Source organism: Culex quinquefasciatus, chromosome 3 (assembly GCF_015732765.1).
Source record: "Culex quinquefasciatus strain JHB chromosome 3, VPISU_Cqui_1.0_pri_paternal, whole genome shotgun sequence".
In the NCBI taxonomy this organism is placed as follows: Eukaryota; Metazoa; Arthropoda; class Insecta; order Diptera; family Culicidae; genus Culex; species Culex quinquefasciatus.
The window spans coordinates 94,172,448-94,192,777 of NC_051863.1; the positions used below are offsets into that span (position 1 = coordinate 94,172,448).

Below are 20,330 nucleotides of genomic sequence, written 5' to 3' on the forward strand. Positions count from 1 at the left end.
GGCCAAGTACGGAACCTTGAGGCACCCCAGAGAGAATAAGTTCGAACAACGAATAACAGTCATTGTGATAGACACATTGACTACGTTCTGATAAATAAGATTGAATTAGAGATGCAGCATGTTGGGAAAACCCAAAGATAGATATCAGTTTATCAATAAGTTTAGCATGTGATACACGATCGAATGCATTGGCAAAGTCTACCAAAAGTAAAATAGCAACTCCTTTTTTATCAACACAGCAAGCTATATCATCATGTACTTTGAGAAGGGCTGTTTCAGTGCTATGATCCTTTCTAAACCCAGACTGGAAATGTGATAATAGATCAAATTCATTTATGTAACCCTGGATTTGTGCTTTCAGAATTTTTTCAAGAACTTTCGAAAGTGCGCTAAGGATACTAATTGGTCTCATATTTGTAACACAAGAGGATGAAGCTTTTTTCTTAATTGGTATAACTTTGACTCTCCTCCAAGCTAGGGGAAAAACAGAACTTATAATGATTGAATTGAATAGGTGGGAAATCATCGGTAAAATTAAAGGCAACATAATTTTTATAAACTTTATGGGGACATTGTCAAGACCAACAGCATTGGAACTAATAGAGAAAATTGCATCAATTATTTCATGGTTTTCTACGGGTTTAAAGTGAAAACCATTGGGGTTTACATTAGGAATACTAGTATAGATTTGTGACGGAGTGAAGTTAGACGTAAAAAATTGATTAATATCATTAGCAGAACTATCACACACTGTCGAGGATGAATTACTCTTGGTGATGCCAAGATTTTTAATATTCCTCCAGAGCTGTTTACTGGGAGCAGAAACGTTAATTCTTTGTTTAAGGTGGTTAGATTTGGCATTTTTTATCAACAGATTTACACGATTTCTGAGAGTCTTGTAGAGTGAGTGGTCTGAATCTAAATTACTGTGCTTCCAGTTTCTATATGCAATATCTCTATCGATCATAACACTCTGAATCGTATTGCTAAACCAGGGATTTGATTTAGTTTTGCTTAGTCTAAGCGGAACAAATTCATTAAAAGAGTAAACCAGATGTTCATTAAGTAAATCAACTAATCTGTAAGGATCCGAGATTTCAAAGTAATTAGTCCAATTAGTATTATAGAACGCATTTTGAATTGCATTGGAATTGCAGGTAAATCAGCAAAATTGTAATCACGATACCAAACTCTATTTGTATCAGGATTCATTGAGAAATCAATAGTTGCCAAAATTAAAACGTGCCTAGAAATTCCAGGCATAGAAACTTGGTTGAATTTTAAGACCGAATCAGGGTTATCTGTAAGAAAAAGATCTAATAACGAACAGCCAGAGTTATAAAAGAAAGTAGGCTCTTCATTAATACAGCAATAAGACATCATTTCTAATATTTCACAAAAACGGACCGATTTGGTATTCGATTTGGAAGGATCAGTATTGAAATCACCAATGAAATAAGTTGATTTGTATTTGGAATGATATTCAGAAATCAGATTGTTTAATATATCAGTACAGTCTAATTGAGGTGGGTTGTATATAATACCAAGTACACATGAAATCAAGAATCAAAAATTCGGTACTACGATTGGGAGGGATTTGGTCATTTGACGATTTTTCAAGAATTCTGCATTGAAGACCTTTCCTAAAATAAACACAAATACCACCACCACGGCGGTTACGATCATTTCGAATTAGTTGATAACCTTCTATACAAATCATTGAATCCGTTATCGAATTATCAAGCCAGGTTTCAGTAAAACAGATAATATCCGCTTTACTTTGCGTGAAAGTCAACTTCAACTCTTCAAATTTGCTAAAACTTCTAGCAGATAAACTTTGAACATTAATATGACAAATATTTAACTTATTTTGATTAAAAATAGCGTTAACTACAGCTTTGGTAATAAATATGTTTGCAGAGTCATTATTAGGCGGGAGATTATCCATTATCAAAATTGAAAGATGGACATCGCAGAGAACTTACTAAACTAACCCAAAACTAAGATTTAAAACTACATTCGAGATAAAATACTTACTACTAAAAGCGTTTGCAGAATTCATAGTTCGATTTGAGTTGCTCCAATTCTTCACTCAGCATTCTTTCAGTATTCGAAACCAGCATTTGCAGCATCACAGCGTACAACAGCAACAACGTCAGCTCCACCGCCGACCTCCAGCTGCTAACTCCTTCCAAAATAGTCGATTCAGCCGCCGGTGGCCTCCACTTGCTCGGGGTTAGGCTCGCCCTACGGAGTAACCACTGACCTGCTACGTCCAGCGCACCCTACGGAGTGGCCGCAGGACGCGTGGCAGGCCAGGCGACCGGCCACACCGGGCCGGATTTCCCTGCGGCTGTGTCCAGTAACTCAGCAACGGATGACTAGCGTTGGCGTTGCCTACGGACCGACTGCGATGTAAGGGTAGAACATCACTCGTTGACATCATTTCCTCGTGGCGAATTACATTTGACTGCATCAGGAACAAAACTTTCAGGAGGATTTGGATACATGGAGAAAAAGGATCGGAGTCATGGGAAAAACTTGAGGCAGGAAAATGAGATTATCAAGGATAGGGTGGTGCTGTTTTTTTTTGACTTTTAGGAAGGAAGATAAGAAGGAAAAATTTAAGGATGGAATCATAGGAAAAAATGGAAGGATAAAGAAAAACTAGTAAGGATAGGAAAACTTAACAGCCATCGGTGGCCTCCTTTACTCGGGGTTAGACTCGCCCCTACGGAGTGACCACTAACATGCTGCGTTCAGCGCACCCTACGGAGTGACCGCTGGACGCGTAGCAGGTCAGGTGACCGACCACAACGGCCGGATTTCCCTATGGCTGCGTCCCATAGCTCGGTAACGAAGGGCTTGCGTTACCTACGGACTAATTAACGGGATAATTTTTTTGTGATTTTCTTTCGTTTTTTTATTTCTATTTTTTTGTTTATTTTAATTTTTTTAATTTTTTCTGCTGGTTTGTTTTTTTGGCTTTTAGGAAAGAAGATGACTCAAGGAAAATTTAAGGATCAGGGAATCAAAGGGAAAAGGAGGAATAAGAAAAACTAGTAAGGATACGGAAAAACTGAACAGGTATCGATGGCCTTAATGTTTCTTTTTTTTAATTTTTTTTTTTAAATTTTTGTTTTTTTTATTTTTTTTTGTTTTTTTGTTTTTTTTTTCTTGATTTTTTTTATTTATTTTTTTTTTTTACTTTCATTTTTATTTTTAGACTTTTATGATGGAAGGAAAGACGGGGAACTTAAGGAATGATTCAGAGGAAAAAGGGAAAGGAAGAAGAAGAACTATTGAGGAATAGGGTATTATCGAAAGACGGCCAGGTGCTCCAGGGTCGGGCAGGGCTCAGCAGGTGCGTTTCCTCTTCCTTTGGCGTACACGATTCCGTTCCTGGAGTAAACTTTCTGGACTTTTCCCTCCTTCTTGAGACGCAGAGCAGCAGCACGGATCTCACGGTCCTCCTTCGTTAAGTTCTCATTAACGTAGATGCGGTTGGTGTTCTGGAAGCCAATGTGGGACAGGTTCAGGTCTCGATGGTTAAGGTAGCTGGCATAGAAGGCGTTGCGGTCTGCACGGAGAGCAAATTCGCAGATTATCGGCGGAGTAGAATCCACAGCAATGGGAGATTTGGCCAGCCTTGCCAAACTCGCCAAGGATTTTGCTTTCGTCACAGCCCAGCCTGGTGACGATGAACCCGAACATAGCCACCAGGTTTTCATTCTGTACACCTGAGATGATCAATTCGTTCACCTTCTCCACTCGTCCAATTGATGCATTTGCACGATCAACATCATGCCGAACTCCAGAAACTGAGTCAGCAAGCCGGTCAATTTTACTGCCACACTCAGTTTTGAACGCTGCCAGGGAGTCCTCCAGCCCGTCGATCCTCTTGTCCAGATCCTGCTTAAAGTTGTCCAGTTTGGCCTCGATTTTGCTCCACAAATCATCGATCGACATGATTGAGTCCGGTTCGCTATCGCTTCTTGGTCGTTTGTTTATGTTGCCGTCGAAAAGAGAGTTGACAGAATCCGATCGTCCCGCGAGAGAAGAGACTGACATGGAACAAGTTATACGACAGTTCATGTGTATAACAGTTGGACAATTCTTGAGGGCTTCTCTGGGAATGGTCTTCAGAAGATCCTGAGCATAGTATTATCCAATTAAAAGCTCGGATAGGCACCAGAAAACACAAACTCGCACGAACCGAAACTATTTCGCACTAGTTTAAAGACTCGTAAAGCGATTGCCGACGGTTTCAAGGTGAAAGCACGGAAGAATGCACTTAAAAGTGAAGAATTAAGAGCACACTAAAAAAACTTGTTTACTCGACGCTCATCCCTTTAGGATTGTTGTTAAACTGTTGTTATTAAAACCAACTTTCGTATTTCAAAATTTCAATGAAGACGTTTTGTTAGGGACATTATTTTAGGAACAAACTGATGTTTTTTGTAAAAATCGGACGAAAATTTCCTGTAATTTCGACGATTTTTCCGAAATTTTGGGTTTTTTTTTTCGGTTTATTAAAATTTTTTATTTACCCGGATTTCCCCTGCGGCTGTGTCCAGTAACTCAGCAACGGATGACTAGCGTTGGCGTTGCCTACGGACCGACTGCGATGTAAGGGTAGAACATCACTCGTTGACATCATTTCCTCGTGGCGAATTACATTTGACTGCATCAGGAACAAAACTTTCAGGAGGGGATTTGGATACATGGAGAAAAAAGGATCGGAGTCATGGGAAAAACTTGAGGCAGGAAAATGAGATTATCAAGGATAGGGTGGTGCTGTTTTTTTTTTTTTGACTTTTAGGAAGGAAGATAAGAAGGGAAAAATTTAAGGATGGAATCATAGGAAAAAAATGGAAGGATAAAGAAAAACTAGTAAGGATAGGGAAAACTTAACAGCCATCGGTGGCCTCCTTTTACTCGGGGGTTAGACTCGCCCCTACGGAGTGACCACTAACATGCTGCGTTCAGCGCACCCCTACGGAGTGACCGCTGGACGCGTAGCAGGTCAGGTGACCGACCACAACGGCCGGATTTCCCCTATGGCTGCGTCCCATAGCTCGGTAACGAAGGGCTTGCGTTACCTACGGACTAATTAACGGGATAATTTTTTTTGTGATTTTCTTTCGTTTTTTTTTATTTCTATTTTTTTTGTTTATTTTAATTTTTTTTTTTAATTTTTTTTCTGCTGGTTTGTTTTTTTTTTTTTGGCTTTTAGGAAAGAAGATGACTCAAGGAAAATTTAAGGATCAGGGAATCAAAGGGAAAAGGAGGAATAAGAAAAACTAGTAAGGATACGGAAAAACTGAACAGGTATCGATGGCCTTAATATTTCTTTTTTTTAATTTTTTTTTTTAAATTTTTGTTTTTTTTATTTTTTTTTGTTTTTTTGTTTTTTTTCTTGATTTTTTTATTTATTTTTTTTTACTTTCATTTTTATTTTTAGACTTTTATGATGGAAGGAAAGACGGGAACTTAAGGAATGATTCAGAGGAAAAAGGGAAAGGAAGAAGAAGAACTATTGAGGAATAGGGTATTATCGAAAGACGGCCAGGTGCTCCAGGGTCGGGCAGGGCTCAGCAGGTGCGTTTCCTCTTCCTTTGGCGTACACGATTCCGTTCCTGGAGTAAACTTTCTGGACTTTTCCCTCCTTCTTGAGACGCAGAGCAGCAGCACGGATCTCACGGTCCTCCTTCGTTAAGTTCTCATTAACGTAGATGCGGTTGGTGTTCTGGAAGCCAATGTGGGACAGGTTCAGGTCTCGATGGTTAAGGTAGCTGGCATAGAAGGCGTTGCGGTCTGCACGGAGAGCAAATTCGCAGATTATCGGCGGAGTAGAATCCACAGCAATGGGAGATTTGGCCAGCCTTGCCAAACTCGCCAAGGGGATTTTGCTTTCGTCACAGCCCAGCCTGGTGACGATGAACCCGAACATAGCCACCAGGTTTTCATTCTGTACACCTGAGATGATCAATTCGTTCACCTTCTCCACTCGTCCAATTGATGCATTTGCACGATCAACATCATGCCGAACTCCAGAAACTGAGTCAGCAAGCCGGTCAATTTTACTGCCACACTCAGTTTTGAACGCTGCCAGGGAGTCCTCCAGCCCGTCGATCCTCTTGTCCAGATCCTGCTTAAAGTTGTCCAGTTTGGCCTCGATTTTGCTCCACAAATCATCGATCGACATGATTGAGTCCGGTTCGCTATCGCTTCTTGGTCGTTTGTTTATGTTGCCGTCGAAAAGAGAGTTGACAGAATCCGATCGTCCCGCGAGAGAAGAGACTGACATGGAACAAGTTATACGACAGTTCATGTGTATAACAGTTGGACAATTCTTGAGGGCTTCTCTGGGAATGGTCTTCAGAAGATCCTGAGCATAGTATTATCCAATAATTAAAAGCTCGGATAGGCACCAGAAAACACAAACTCGCACGAACCGAAACTATTTCGCACTAGTTTAAAGACTCGTAAAGCGATTGCCGACGGTTTCAAGGTGAAAGCACGGAAGAATGCACTTAAAAGTGAAGAATTAAGAGCACACTAAAAAAACTTGTTTACTCGACGCTCATCCCTTTAGGATTGTTGTTAAACTGTTGTTATTAAAAACCAACTTTCGTATTTCAAAATTTCAATGAAGACGTTTTGTTAGGGACATTATTTTAGGAACAAACTGATGTTTTTTGTAAAAATCGGACGAAAATTTCCTGTAATTTCGACGATTTTTCCGAAATTTTGGTTTTTTTTTTCGGTTTATTAAAATTTTTTATTTACCCATTGTTCGTGTTACAAACTATCATAACCTGCTCTTAACAAATGTTCAAACTATTTCCAAAAATAATCCTTATGTTTTTTCGCTCATTCCATCTATGATCTCTTATTTCCTTTTTCAAAACAAATAATGACGGTTCTGATACTCTCAAATTGTAACTGATTGTTTTTACTGCAAGCCATAAAGCTGCCTTTTCTGATTCGCTTTTCTCATCGAGATCTAATTGAAGAATATCCTCTAAATCAACTACATTCATTTTATATCGATTTTGGACAATACGACTACTCCATTCCCACACTTCCTTTGCTCTTGGGCACTCTTTTATTCTGTGTGAATTAGAATCAATTCCACCACATTTGTCGCATACAGCTGACGTCAAATTTCCAATATTGTAACTTAATAATTTTTCTTTGTTAGGTAACAAATCATTTACGAAACCAAACATTTTTGCACGATCTTTCATTTCGAGGAAGCTTTCACTACAATTTTTCCAAATTAAAGTCCACTTTAAACTCAATTTCCCTTCAATAGCTGGTGATTCACTATTAAGTGAAACAAAATAATTATACATCAATTTTACAGTATTTAAATTATGATTGGCAACAACTGCCTTCCCTTCATTCAACCATTCCCTTGCATTACGTGTAAGTTTCTGCGGTGAATCTAAATCTATCAAATAACTTTCATCCAGTTGTGTTCCATGTGCATTTAAATTATAAAAAATGTTTTTCAGAAATAATGCCTTAGATTTTGCTTCTGGATCAACAAGCCTAAGACCTCCCTTGAAAAAATCTAAATAAAGTTGTTTTCTATCTAATTTAAAAATGTATCCTTTCCAAATAAACTTGCCGCACGCCGATTTTATTTGAGCTAGATGGGAATTTGCAGGTGGAAACAATTGTGCAACGTACCATAATTTCGATAAAATATAGGTGTTCAAAACAATACATCTTTCGATGATGTTAATTTTCCTTACATTATGCTGAAGCATAGATAAATTGATATTAGTGACAAGTCGTTTATAATTATTATTCACAGTATTTGACCAACTTTTCTCAAATATAACCCCAAGAACTTTCAATGCTTCAGTCTCTTTGAATTTCTGTGGACCTACTTTAGCATTGTTCAACCTAAGAAATACTGATTTAGCAAAATTTAATTTAATAGATGCATACTTCGAAAATGTATCAATTACTTTTATAAAATTATCAAATTCATAATCATTCTTAACAAAAACTACTATATAATCGGCAAAAGCTAAAACATTTATGAATTTCCCATATACTAAAACGGGAGGAATAGTAACTGAAATTTTTCTAAGCAGAGGTTCTATGTAAAGTACAAATAGGATCATGCTTAAAGGACAACCCTGTCGTACTGAGCTGCTAATATTTATTTCAGAAGTTAAAAATCCATTAACCAAAACTCGAGAGGCTGCATTAGCGTACAAGTTTTTCAAACAATCTATCAGTTGAGTAGGAAACCCAAACTTCTCCAGGACTTTCCATAGATAGGAGTGATTAACTCTATCAAAAGCCTTATTCAAATCCACGCTTACTAAACAACCCTTAAAACGCTTAGACTCACATGCTCGAGTGAGAATTCTGCGAATGTCCTTTAAATTGTCTATACAAGAAGAATTTGGCAAACATGCTGTTTGACCAAAACTTAGCAATTTACCCATGTAAAACTTCAAACGTTCAGCAATAATTTTCATAAATAATTTATAATCGCAATTTAACAAACTAATCGGACGATAATCATCTAAATGCACACTATTTGCACCTTTTTTAGGTATTAACGTAATAATTCCATCTGTAAAAGTTTTTGATGTATGTATGTATGTATGTATTTGAACCCCCGTCTTGGCAGGACTTGGCCATGACCACAGTATATTTCAACTGAGACGGTTCGGTTAGTAACCACCATATATCTCAAGAACCTTTGAAGCGAATACCTTTCTCTGGCTAGCGATTTCTTCTGAAATTGTACAGACATAGAGATCGGTAATGCAGATGACTCGGGCCAGGCAATCCACGACTCCTTCGTCCAGTTCATGAGTATATGAGATGGCCCTGGGCTGTTTTTGAGACGGTGTTAGTAGTTATATAATGGTTTGATATATTATACCTTGTGACATTATTTCGCCACTACGGATCAATTCAATACTAGAGCATTTACTCCATGATGGCCGACTGGTTAGCGTCCCAGACCATCAATCCAAAGGTGTGAGTTCGAATCCCACCAGATTCTTAAAGGTTTTTTGTTCATATTCAAAGTTCAATTCCTGATTCAAAATTTCAAGGGAACCGACCGGGATTTGATCCCTGAACCTTCTGCTTCCGAGGCAGAAGCCGCAACCATAAGCCACGGAGCCGGTTAACATACAAAAACCCAATAGGTGTTGTGTAGAAACGTTACTGTAGATAGTTTTTAAACTAAAAAAAGTAAACTTCTGATTGAAATTAGGATTGCGTGGTTGAAAAATTCGCAACATTTTACATTACACCCAGCACCTTTGATTTAGACGCCTCTACTTTAGAAACTACAATACCCAACTCACCGTCAAAATCCGAACGCGTCGGTAGTACTTGCTGAGGCAAATCACCAGCCCTGAGGTGAACCCGAGCACAACATGGGGCGAAACGCGCGCCAGCTTACCATCGCCCAGCGCTTGTCGCAGCATCGCGGGAAAACCCGCAACGTAAACCCAAAACAGCTGCCACTCGTCCTCTTCCTTGAGCAGGCCAAAATCGATCGTCTCGATCGGTGCAAGTTCCGGATAGTATCCGGTGCGTTGCTTCTCCTCGAACGTCCTGAACAGCACGGACAGTCGGGCAAAGTTGTACAGGATGAAGGCGGCTCCCTTGCTCGATTGGTTTTTGTCCCGCCTGAAGTCGATCGGACTGGACGCCTTCGACTCGAGCAGGTCCACGACGGCGGCCGACCGGCCCAGGCTGGCGATCATCTGCTGGAAGCGCACCTGATCTTTAACTCGCAGCCCGTACTTGTGCTGGGCGATCAGCTGCATGTCGTTGGCGCGTTTTTGTATGTATTCCATCTGTAAAAGTTTTTGATGGTCTCATATTACCTGAAAGATATCCATTAAATAATAATACTAAATCAGCTTTTAAAGAATCAAAATTATTAATATAAAACTCATATGTTAATCCATCAGGGCCCGGTGACTTTTTACGGGTACAATTTTTTAAAATTTCCTCGATTTCAACTACTGTTATAGGTCGCATAATGTCATCTCGGTCATCTTGATCTAGCGAACTATTTAAACAATGTATAGGATCTTCTGCACTCAGTTGCTGAGAACTGTTATTATCTTCGGTAAATAAATTCGCATAATATTGATAAACCTTATTTTTTAAAACATTTATGTCTACAACTAAGATGTTACCGTCTTTAAGTCTTAAGTTAGAACTAGACTGAAATCTTTTAACTTGAGCAGAAACTTGATATAAATTTACCATTTCATTTTGCAAAATATTTCCATTATTTAAATTGTTTCCTAAATGTTTCATACGGTTCGATTCAATCTCATATAAACGAGATTTAATCATTTTAATATCTAATAAAGTTTCCTCATTTCTATTTTTCTTATCCATCCATTCTAACATTTTTCTATAAAAGTAAGATTTCTCATTAGAAATTTGTTGGTTTAACTCCCAACTCTTATTTTGATAAAATTGTTTAAACTTTTTTGCAATTACGTTCCACCAAAGATTTTTATCATCGGTGTACTGATGTCTTAACTTCCACGTTTCGAAACATTCAGAAAATTGATCCGAAACTGAACTATCGTTAGCAATCGTACTGTTTATTTTCCAATATCCTCGACCTTTTAAAGAAAACTCATCACTGCAAGATTTGATTTTCATAATAATCGCATGATGGTCAGAAAATGCAACTGGGAGGGTTGTGAAGTCTAAAACATTCTCTAAAAAAGCGCTCGGCGCATAAAATCGATCAAGCCTTGACTCTGTGTCACCCCGATAAAAAGTAAACTGATGTTTGCGCAATTCAACAGCAATGTCCTTAAAATTAAATATTTCAATTAGTCGCTTCAACCCTGTAGAATAATTTTTATTCGAACCAGCAGTGTCAAACGCGTTCAAAATGCAGTTAAAATCGCCTCCAACCACACAGAATTTGGACCCCGCTTTATTCAAATGAATTGTCATATTGTCCAAAATAAATCATCCCGCTCTTTTTACGGTTAGTTCCGAGAATGCATAAACATTAATAAAGTTGATGTGATTATTTATCACTGAGGATATTCTTCCATTAGGGTCGAGAAGGGGGCTGCTGAAATCAAATGTTTTTCTAATCAAAATGGCAGTACCAGAACCACTATCACTTAAATTAACGATGGGAGCATGCGATGGAATAAACGAAAAGTTATCATAGGAAACCTCTTGCAGGAAAATAACGTCTAAATCATTAATATAAATAACATCTTTCAAGAGCTGTTTGTTAACTAAACTATTCGAACTATTTAAATTCACAGATCCTATTTTGTAAGTGAAATTCATCATTAAAATCTACCAAAAACTAAACTAACTAAATCTACTATACAAAACTATAACTAAAGTTAAAAAAGCAAAGAAGCAAACCCTATTCTCCTACCAAATCACAGTGAAACGTCGTCGAAAACTTCCCCACACCCCTGTTCCCCCAGTCCCCTGTTCCCCCGGCTCCCTGTCCCCCTCAGATCCCGCTACCTTCATTTCGTCGACGCCATCCACATCCATATCACCACTACTCGGCTGCTTGGCTTCCTCGTTCGTCTCTGCCGTCACGATGATCTTCGGCTTCTTCGAGTCGCCGTTCTTCGGTGCCGATCGACTTCTGTCTCTGTTTCGCTGCGCATCACTGATAGCGGTCGGACGCGGAGTTCGCGGACGCAAAAACTTCGGATCGACCGAACCCGATGCACCCGATGAACCAGCCGAACTTGAACGCACTTTCTTTGGATTCTTCTTGTTCTTCTCCTTCTTCGGTGGCACCACGCGCCAGCCGTCTCCATCTTGCTTGTTCTCCTGCTGTGGCTGCTGCAATTGATCCGCGACTGCTGCTAACGCTTGAGACCAAAGATCGTCCGTCTCCTTCGCTGCTGCGATTTGCTTTCCGCTGGACGGTCCAGCGGGGGGCGCCTTTTCCTTCACTTCCACCATACTCTGCTGCGGTTTCATCAAAGCCGTTTGAGGAAACAGAGCGTTGAGGTTCGTCATCGTTGCCCCTGGTTCCTTGCTCAAGGTCGGTTCCGCCATTTTATGCTTGAACCACCGAGCAGCTCCACCAGCAACCGCGGCACTGTAGGAACCGCGGCTAGCATCCAACCGGGTATTGACCGTTTTCCGTTCGGGGCACTCTGCCTTGATATGGTCCGTCGCACCGCAAAGGAAGCACTTGTTGACCAAACCTTCGTAAAAAACTCTTGCTCGTATGTTCCGCACATGAAGGGACGCCGGAATCTCCGTACCCTCCTTCAGCTCAATGTACGCTCCTCGGACGGATGTCCAGATGGGGAAACCCGTTTCCTCGCCGTACTTTTCGCGAATCAGCCGCTGGATTCGGCCGTACTTGGACAGCGCCGTCCCGATCTCACGATCGTCAACCTCCGGCGGCAGGTTGAACAGCCGCACGTACTTCACCACCGCGTTTGCCGGTGACAGGCGAACCTGCGTCGACTCGTACTTGTTGTACGCAAACTCCATGGTTCCGGGCAACCTGGCCAGAGTGGCCTTGAATTCTTCCTCGTTTTTGAACTTCACGATCACAGAAGCGTCCAATTTGTCCTTGTACATGGACAGCAGATGGTCCGCCTTCAGCTTCATCTTCCCGCGCATGAAATCAAAAATTTCCGGTTCCGTAGGTTCTCGGCAGTTGCCGGCAAACCGAATCTTCAAGGAGTTGGTCTTGAGGTCACTTTCCACCATTTTCACTCCGCGTTATCGAAATAACAAAAGAAACCAAACGAACTATTGTTCTTTTAACAAAGAACCGGCAGCGCGCACGCTGGTCACGAATCGGAAGATTTTAGATACTCGCTCTTGAAACACGTCTAGCTGTGACAATGTCCAAACACGAACTAAGTTCAAAGCAAAATAAACATCAAAATAATTTATCATGTTTCCAAACTCCCAAAATTTTCTAAGTCCCAATTTTTTTCATTTTCCTGCTCTCGAAAAATTTCTAAGTGTTGAAAATATTTTACTGGCCAAAAGCCCAAATTTTGCTAAGTCCAAAAATCAAATAAATTTTACCAAAATCTTGTCGTGATACGGATCCCGTAAATTTTTAAGTGCCGGAACGATTTTTGTAGGGGTATATCAATAATTATTAAAAACCAACTTTCGAATTTCAAAATTTCAATGAAGACGTTTTGTTAGGAACATTATTTTAGGAACAAACTGATGTTTTTGTAAAAATCGGACAAAAATTTCCTGTAATTTCGACGATTTTTCCGAAATTTTGGTTCAAAGCAAAAATAAACATCAACATAATTTATCATGTTTCTGAACTCCCAAAAATTTTCTAAGTCTCAATTTTTTTTTCAGTTTCCTGTTCTCGAAAAATTTTAAGTGTTGAAAATATTTTACTGGTCGAAAGCCAAAATTTTGCTAAGTCCAAAAAATCAAATAAATTCTACCAAAAATCTTGTCGTGATACGGATCCCGTAAATTTTCTAAGTGCCGGAACGATTTTTGTAGGGGTATATCAATAAATATTAAAAACCAACTTTCGAATTTCAAAATTTCAATGAAAACGTTTTGTTAGGGACATTATTTTAGGAACAAAATGATGTTTTTGTAAAAATCGGACAAAATTTCCTGTAATTTCGTCGATTTTTCCGAAATTTTGCTTCAAAGCAAAAAAAAAACATCAAAATAATTTATCATGTTTCCAATCTCCCGAAAATTTTCTAAGTCCCAAAAAATGTTTTTCTGTAAAAGTAAAGAATTAAAAATATACGCAAAAATGTCAAAGTCCAGCATAAATAAAATCAAACTTTAAAATATCAGCTCATGAAAATTATTCTAAGTGTCGGAAATTGAAAATTCTGTCAGTGACTGCAAATTTTGCTAAGTCCAGTATAAATTTGAAATAAAGTCAAAATAATCATTTCATGATGTTCGGGTAAAATTTTGGAAAAATAAAATTTTCGAAATTTTTGCTAAGTCCAAAAACCACCACTAACACCTCAATATCAACTGTAGATAATGCAGTATGATCATGGAATATACTTTCCATGATACGCAGTCGGTTTCAAAAGTCGTCATAGCTCGAGGAGTTTACAACAAGATGCGAATAAACAAGCCAAGATAGTTCGAAGTTATATCCACCAACTCACTTTCCGCCCGGGATATGCTTTGAGAGAAAAATACAAGAATTGGATTAGACACAAACACTTTTATTCATGGATCATAATCAATAAGTGCACAATTATCTAGAAACCCGAGCTATTCGGAACACCACCCTGAACCAGCAGCAGGGGCACCACGACCATGTCATGACCGCTTCCAAATTCGGATGATTCAGCCTAGAAATCGTCAAATTAAAACATCCTTCCTGCCGAGCTTCCTGCCAATGTCCAAAGAACGGCCGATATTTTCTCAGCATCGATCGCATGTTAAAGTTCCATTTCTTGATTGTCCGGTTCCTAAAAGATATTTGTTTATTTATTAGTTTTGTTAAATTGTTTATTTCGTGTAAAACTTACGAAATGAGCAGAAAATACTACAACTTTTGCCGGTTTTGAATTTTTTCGCCATGTTGATATGCTCACTTCTCTACGAGTGAGCGAGAGTTGTGTATCGCTTTGTTTCTCCTCTCGCTCACTCTCCCACTCTCACTCAAAATGTCAGGAGTGCTGCCAGTTTCTTAAAGAAAAATCACAACAGTGTTGCCTGCGTCAGCTATAAATCAGCTCTATTCCAGCTTATATTAGAGCAGTTGTTTTAGAGCTGATTTGCAATCACCTTACCCGGGCAGACGGTAATAACAAAATTCATGCCATTTCAATAACAAATATTGTTAAAATAACAGAAAGTGTTATGGAATCTTCTTGAAAAATCTATTTTTGCATAAGGGTTTCATAACAGTTTATGTTATCATAACATAATTTGTTATTGGTCTGGTATAGGTTGAAATCCAAAACAACTTAGGAATAACATTTTTTGTTATGGAAGAATACCTCCAACTGTTATTGGGATGATCGGATTAGTTGTTAAAATAACAAAAAAATAATAACAAAGATTTGTTCGAAGAATACCTAAAAATGTTATTACTCTGTTATTACAATAACAATCCAATAACAAAAAAATAATAACGACGAATAACAAATCTTGTTATAAATAACAGAAAATGTTATTGGCCTAGTATTTTCAAATATCTAAAAATGTTATTCCCAAGTTATTTCCGTCTGCTCGGGTAGCTGTTTTATGACTGATTAGCTGGTGGATGCTGTTTAGCAGCTAATTTATGATTTCTTTTAGTGCTGGATGGTTACTTGGGTAACTAACCTTGTTATTCTATTGTTCTGGATTCTATGATCCCGGGCAGAAAGTTGCATCTTGGAAAAATCTACCCATGTTCGTATTAACACGAACAAGTCAAGTTCACCCCAGGGTATGGTTAAGAGATAACCGAACATGGCCACGAACATAAATTGTTCGAGGCGTATCTGCGAAAAATCTTGTTGAGTTTATTTGACCAACAATGCCACATCAAGTTGAGTTTATAGTAGCAAACAACTGAAATCTTCCAAAATCATATCAAGTTCATAAAGTAGATTTTGATCCCAAAATAATTTTATTGGTTTTTAATGCACCCGCCACAATTCGAACCCCCTCCCTCCCCCTTCATCCTCTTCAAAAATACCCAGTCACGGCGTTCTCACAGAATTCTTACAGAATTCTAGCAGAGCGAAAATATTCTTACTAGAACTGTGCCATCATCCAGCCAGAACTTTGCAAGAATTCTCAAAGAATTCTAGCTCAAATGCAATAACCGGTTCTAGCAGGAGCCGGCGAAATCAACCGGTTCTGTAAGAATCCTGCTAGAATTTAGCTAGAACTAATCTGACAGGCCACATGCTAGAATTCTCTAAGAATTTTGTTAGAAAGAAACGGCAAAAATTTGCTGCTAGAATCCTGCCGGAATTTTGCTAGAACTGAACGGATACGGTTTTTTTAAAAGAGAAAAGTTAGTTTTGGGCTTTTTGAGATGGTTTGCTAGATTTTGTCTAGCAAAAAGAAACAAATTTAAACATGTTTTTATTCAATAAAAAATATTTCGCAACAATTTTCTACACAAAACACACACTTTTCCTTATTAACTATTGATCACTGATTCACTAAGGCACTATTTTTTCCTGAAAACGATCGAGAGGGGTTGCGTCGTAAAACGTTTTCTGACATGCTCCCCGTGTTGTCGTCCACGGTTTTCCGACCACCATGGCCAGCGAGCTGGAACATGTTGTGACATGTCTAAGCATTCACCGGATAAACGGCCTCTATCTGGTTCAAGATCTGGTTCCTGTTTTAATGAATAGGAAAGGCTATCAATTTTAGATTTTCCATGATCTGATTTTAATTACATACCAAAATTGACGACGCAGAAAAATACGTCATCCTCCTCCAACAAACAGAAATAAAAGAGAAAGTTTACAAGATGGCGGTAATCATATTCGCCGCAAAACGATTTGGCGAAAATGACGTCATTTTTGACCGATTTTGCTCTGTCAGAATTTTCTAGCAAAATTCTAACAAAATTCTGGCAGGCCTGCTAGAACAATTCTAGCAGGATTCTAGCAGAACTAACTCTGCTAGAAATTTCCGTGACCGGGTATGAGTAATATTGCAGGAATATACGCACTTACATCAAAACAAGATTTTTCAAAGTTGAAAAATTATTTTACTTTAAAAACTCATTAAAAATTGTGGAGAAAGCGTTGAATTGCCAAAATGTCACAATAATTTTCCAAATCACGAAAAATCCAAAGTCTCTATATTCCATTTTTTTAATTAAAAATAAAAGTTTATGAAAATATTTCTAAAATTGCATAAGTCCAAAATCCACAGTAAAATTTCAAAAGCCTGGTATAGTTTCTTATCAAAATAATTTTTCAAAATGTTGAAAAATATTCAACTGCCTGAGAGCAAAAATTTCGCAAAGTCCTGAAAATCTAATAAATTCTACCAAAAATCTTGTCGTGATACCGATCCCGTAAATTTTCTAAGTGCCGGAACGATTTTTATACCCCCTACAAAATTTATCAATAATTATTAAAAACCAACTTTCGTATTTCAAAATTTCAATGAAGACGTTTTGTTAGGGACATTATTTTAGGAACAAAATGATGTTTTTGTAAAAATCGGACAAAAATTTCCTGTAATTTCGTCGATTTTTCCGAAATTTTGGTTCAAAGCAAAAATAAACATCAAAATAATTTATCATGTTTCCAAACTCCCGAAAATTTTCTAAGTCCCAAAAAAATGCTTTTTCTGTAAAAAGTAAAGAATTAAAAAATATACGCAAAAATTTCAAAGTCCAGCATAAATAAAATCAAGCTTTAAAATATCAGCTCATAAAAATTATTTTAAGTGTCGGAAATTGAAAATTCTGTCAGTGACTGCAAATTTTGCTAAGTCCAGCATACATTTGAAATAAAGTCAAAATAATCATTTCATGATGTTCGGGTAAAATTTTAGAAAAAATAAAATTTTCGAAATTTTTGCTAAGTCTAAAAAAACTACCACTAACAGCTCAATATCAACTGTAGATAATGCAGTATGATCATGGAATATACTTTCCATGATACGCAGTCGGTTTCAAAAGTCGTCATAACTCGAAGAGTTTACAACAAGATGCAAATAAACAAGCCAAGATAGTTCGAAGTTATCGCCACCAACTCCCCGGGCAGAAAGTTGCTTCTTGAAAAATCTACCCATGTTCGTAAAAACACGAACAAGTCAAGTTCACCCCAGGGTATGGTTAAGAGATAACCGAACATGGCCACGAACATAAATTGTTCGAGGCGTATCTGCGAAAAATCTTGTTGAGTTTATTCGACCAACAATGCCACATCAAGTTGAGTTTATAGTAGCAAACAACTGAAATCTTCCAAAAATCATATCAAGTTCATAAAGTAGATTTTGATCCCAAAATAATTTTATTGGTTTTAATGCACCCGCCACAATTAAGACCACCCCCTTCTTCCTCTTCACAAATATGAGTAATATTGCAGGAATGTACGCACTTACATCAAAACAAGATTTTACAAAGTTGAAAAATTATTTTACTCCAAAGTCTCTATATTCCATTTTTTTAAATTAAAAATAAAAGTCTATGAAAATATTCCTAAAATTGCATAAGTCCAAAATCCACAGTAAAATTTCAAAAGCCTGGTAATGTTTCTTATCAAAATAATTTTTCAAAATGTTGAAAAATATTCAACTGGCTGAGAGCAAAAATTTCGCAAAGTCCTGAAAATCTAATAAATTCTACCAACAATCTTGTCGTGATACGGATCCCGTAAATTTTCTAAGTGCCGGAACGATTTTTGTAGGGGGTATATCAATAATTATTAAAAACCAACTTTCGAATTTCAAAATTTCAATGAAAACGTTTTGTTAGGGACATTATTTTAGGAACAAACTGATGTTTTTGTAAAAATTGGACGAAAATTTCCTGTAATTTCGACGATTTTTTCGAAATTTCGGTTCAAAGCAAAAATAAACATCAACATAATTTATCATGTTTCTAAACATCCCAAAAATTTTCTAAGTCCCAATTTTTTTTCAGTTTCCTGTTCTCGAAAAATTTTAAGTGTTGAAAATATTTTACTGGTCGAAAGCCAACATTTTGCTAAGTCCAAAAAATCAAATAAATTCTACCAAAAATCTTGTCGTGATACGGATCCCGTAAATTTTCTAAGTACCGGAACGATTTTTAGGGGGTATATCAATAATTATTAAAAACCAACTTTCGAATTTCAAAATTTCAATGAAAACGTTTTGTTAGGGACATTATTTTAGGAACAAACTGATGTTTTTGTAAAAATCGGACGAAAATTTCCTGTAATTTCGACGATTTTTCCGAAATTTTGGTTCAAAGCAAAAATAATTTATCATGTTTCCAAACTCCCAAAAATTTTCTAAGTTCCAAAATAATGCTTTTTCTGTAAAAGTAAAGAATTGAAAAATATACGCAAAAATTTCAAAGTCCAGCATAAATAAAATCAAACTTTAAAATATCAGCTCATGAACATTATTCTAAGTGTCGGAAATTGAAAATTATGTGACTGCTAACTTTTATAAGTCCAGCATAAATTTGAAATAAAGTAAAAATAATCATTTCATGATGTTCGGGTGAAATTTTGGAAAAAATAAAATTTTCGAAATTGACTGCTAATTTTTATAAGTCCAGCATAAATTTGAAATAAAGTAAAAAAATCATTTCATGATGTTCGGGTGAAATTTTGGAAAAATAAAATTTTCGAAATTTTGCTAAGTCCAAAAACTACCACTAACACCTCAATATCAATATGTGACTGCTAATTTTTATAAGTCCAGCATAAATTTGAAATAAAGTAAAAATAATCATTTCATGATGTTCGGGTGAAATTTTGGAAAAAATAAAATTTTCGAAAGTGACTGCTAATTTTTACAAGTCCAGCATAAATTTGAAATAAAGTAAAAATAATCATTTCATGATGTTCGGGTGAAATTTTGGAAAAAATAAAATTTTCGAAATTTTTGCTAAGTCCAAAAAAACTACCACTAACACCTCAATATCAACTGTAGATAATGCAGTATGATCATGGAATATACTTTCCATGATACGCAGTCGGTTTCAAAAGTCGTCATAACTCGAGGAGTTTACAGCAAGATGCGAATAAACAAGCCAAGATAGTTTGAAGTTATATCCACCAACTCACTTTCCGCCCGGGATATTAGTATGTTATTGCAATAACAGAGCAATAACAATTTGAGTTATTTTTCGAACAAATCTTTGTTATGGAAATTTGTTATTTTAACAACTAATCCGATCATCCCAATTACGGATTTTGATCTGCTCAATATCAAAAACTGACCTTCCCAAGTTATTTCCGTCTGCTCGGGATAACTCAAAAAGTGCACATAAGTGCACTTTGAAATTTGGAGACAAGTTACCAGACGAGTACCAGACGAATCCACGTGAACAGGTTGATGGACGGAGACGTTAGCCCTCTACTCGTGGAATTCGCTCTAAAAACTACACGCGACCGGTTCTACAGTACATACCTGCGTAGGCGGGACCTTAAGCTGAGACATCTCGGCATGCCGTCGGATCGACGTGTGTTTATCAACGAGAACCTGAACGCTGGCGCTCGTGAGGTGAAAAAGGCGGCCCTCCTGCTGAAAAAAGTGGGTAAGCTGACATTCGTTTTCACCAAAGGAGGAATTGTCCACGTAAAGCGCAGGGTTGGTGACCCACCGACCGCTGTTCAGTCTGTGAAAGATCTGGATGACGTGTAACCGTA

General features: G+C 37.5%; 1 protein-coding gene across 1 annotated transcript in view; it reads right to left on the minus strand.

Moving 5' to 3' along the window:
• Nucleotides 1-9,062: 9,062 nt before the first annotated feature.
• Nucleotides 9,063-20,330, minus strand: part of LOC6053197 (DALR anticodon-binding domain-containing protein 3) — a 113,691-nt gene continuing 102,423 nt past the window's right edge. Inside the window, exons 3-4 of the mRNA XM_038264644.1 lie at nucleotides 20,092-20,205; nucleotides 9,063-9,881 (exon numbers count right to left, since the gene is read on the minus strand). Of these exons, the coding sequence (XP_038120572.1) occupies nucleotides 9,336-9,851 (516 nt within the window). The 5' untranslated portion in view covers nucleotides 9,852-9,881; nucleotides 20,092-20,205 and the 3' untranslated portion in view covers nucleotides 9,063-9,335. The remainder of the gene's footprint in view (nucleotides 9,882-20,091; nucleotides 20,206-20,330) is intronic.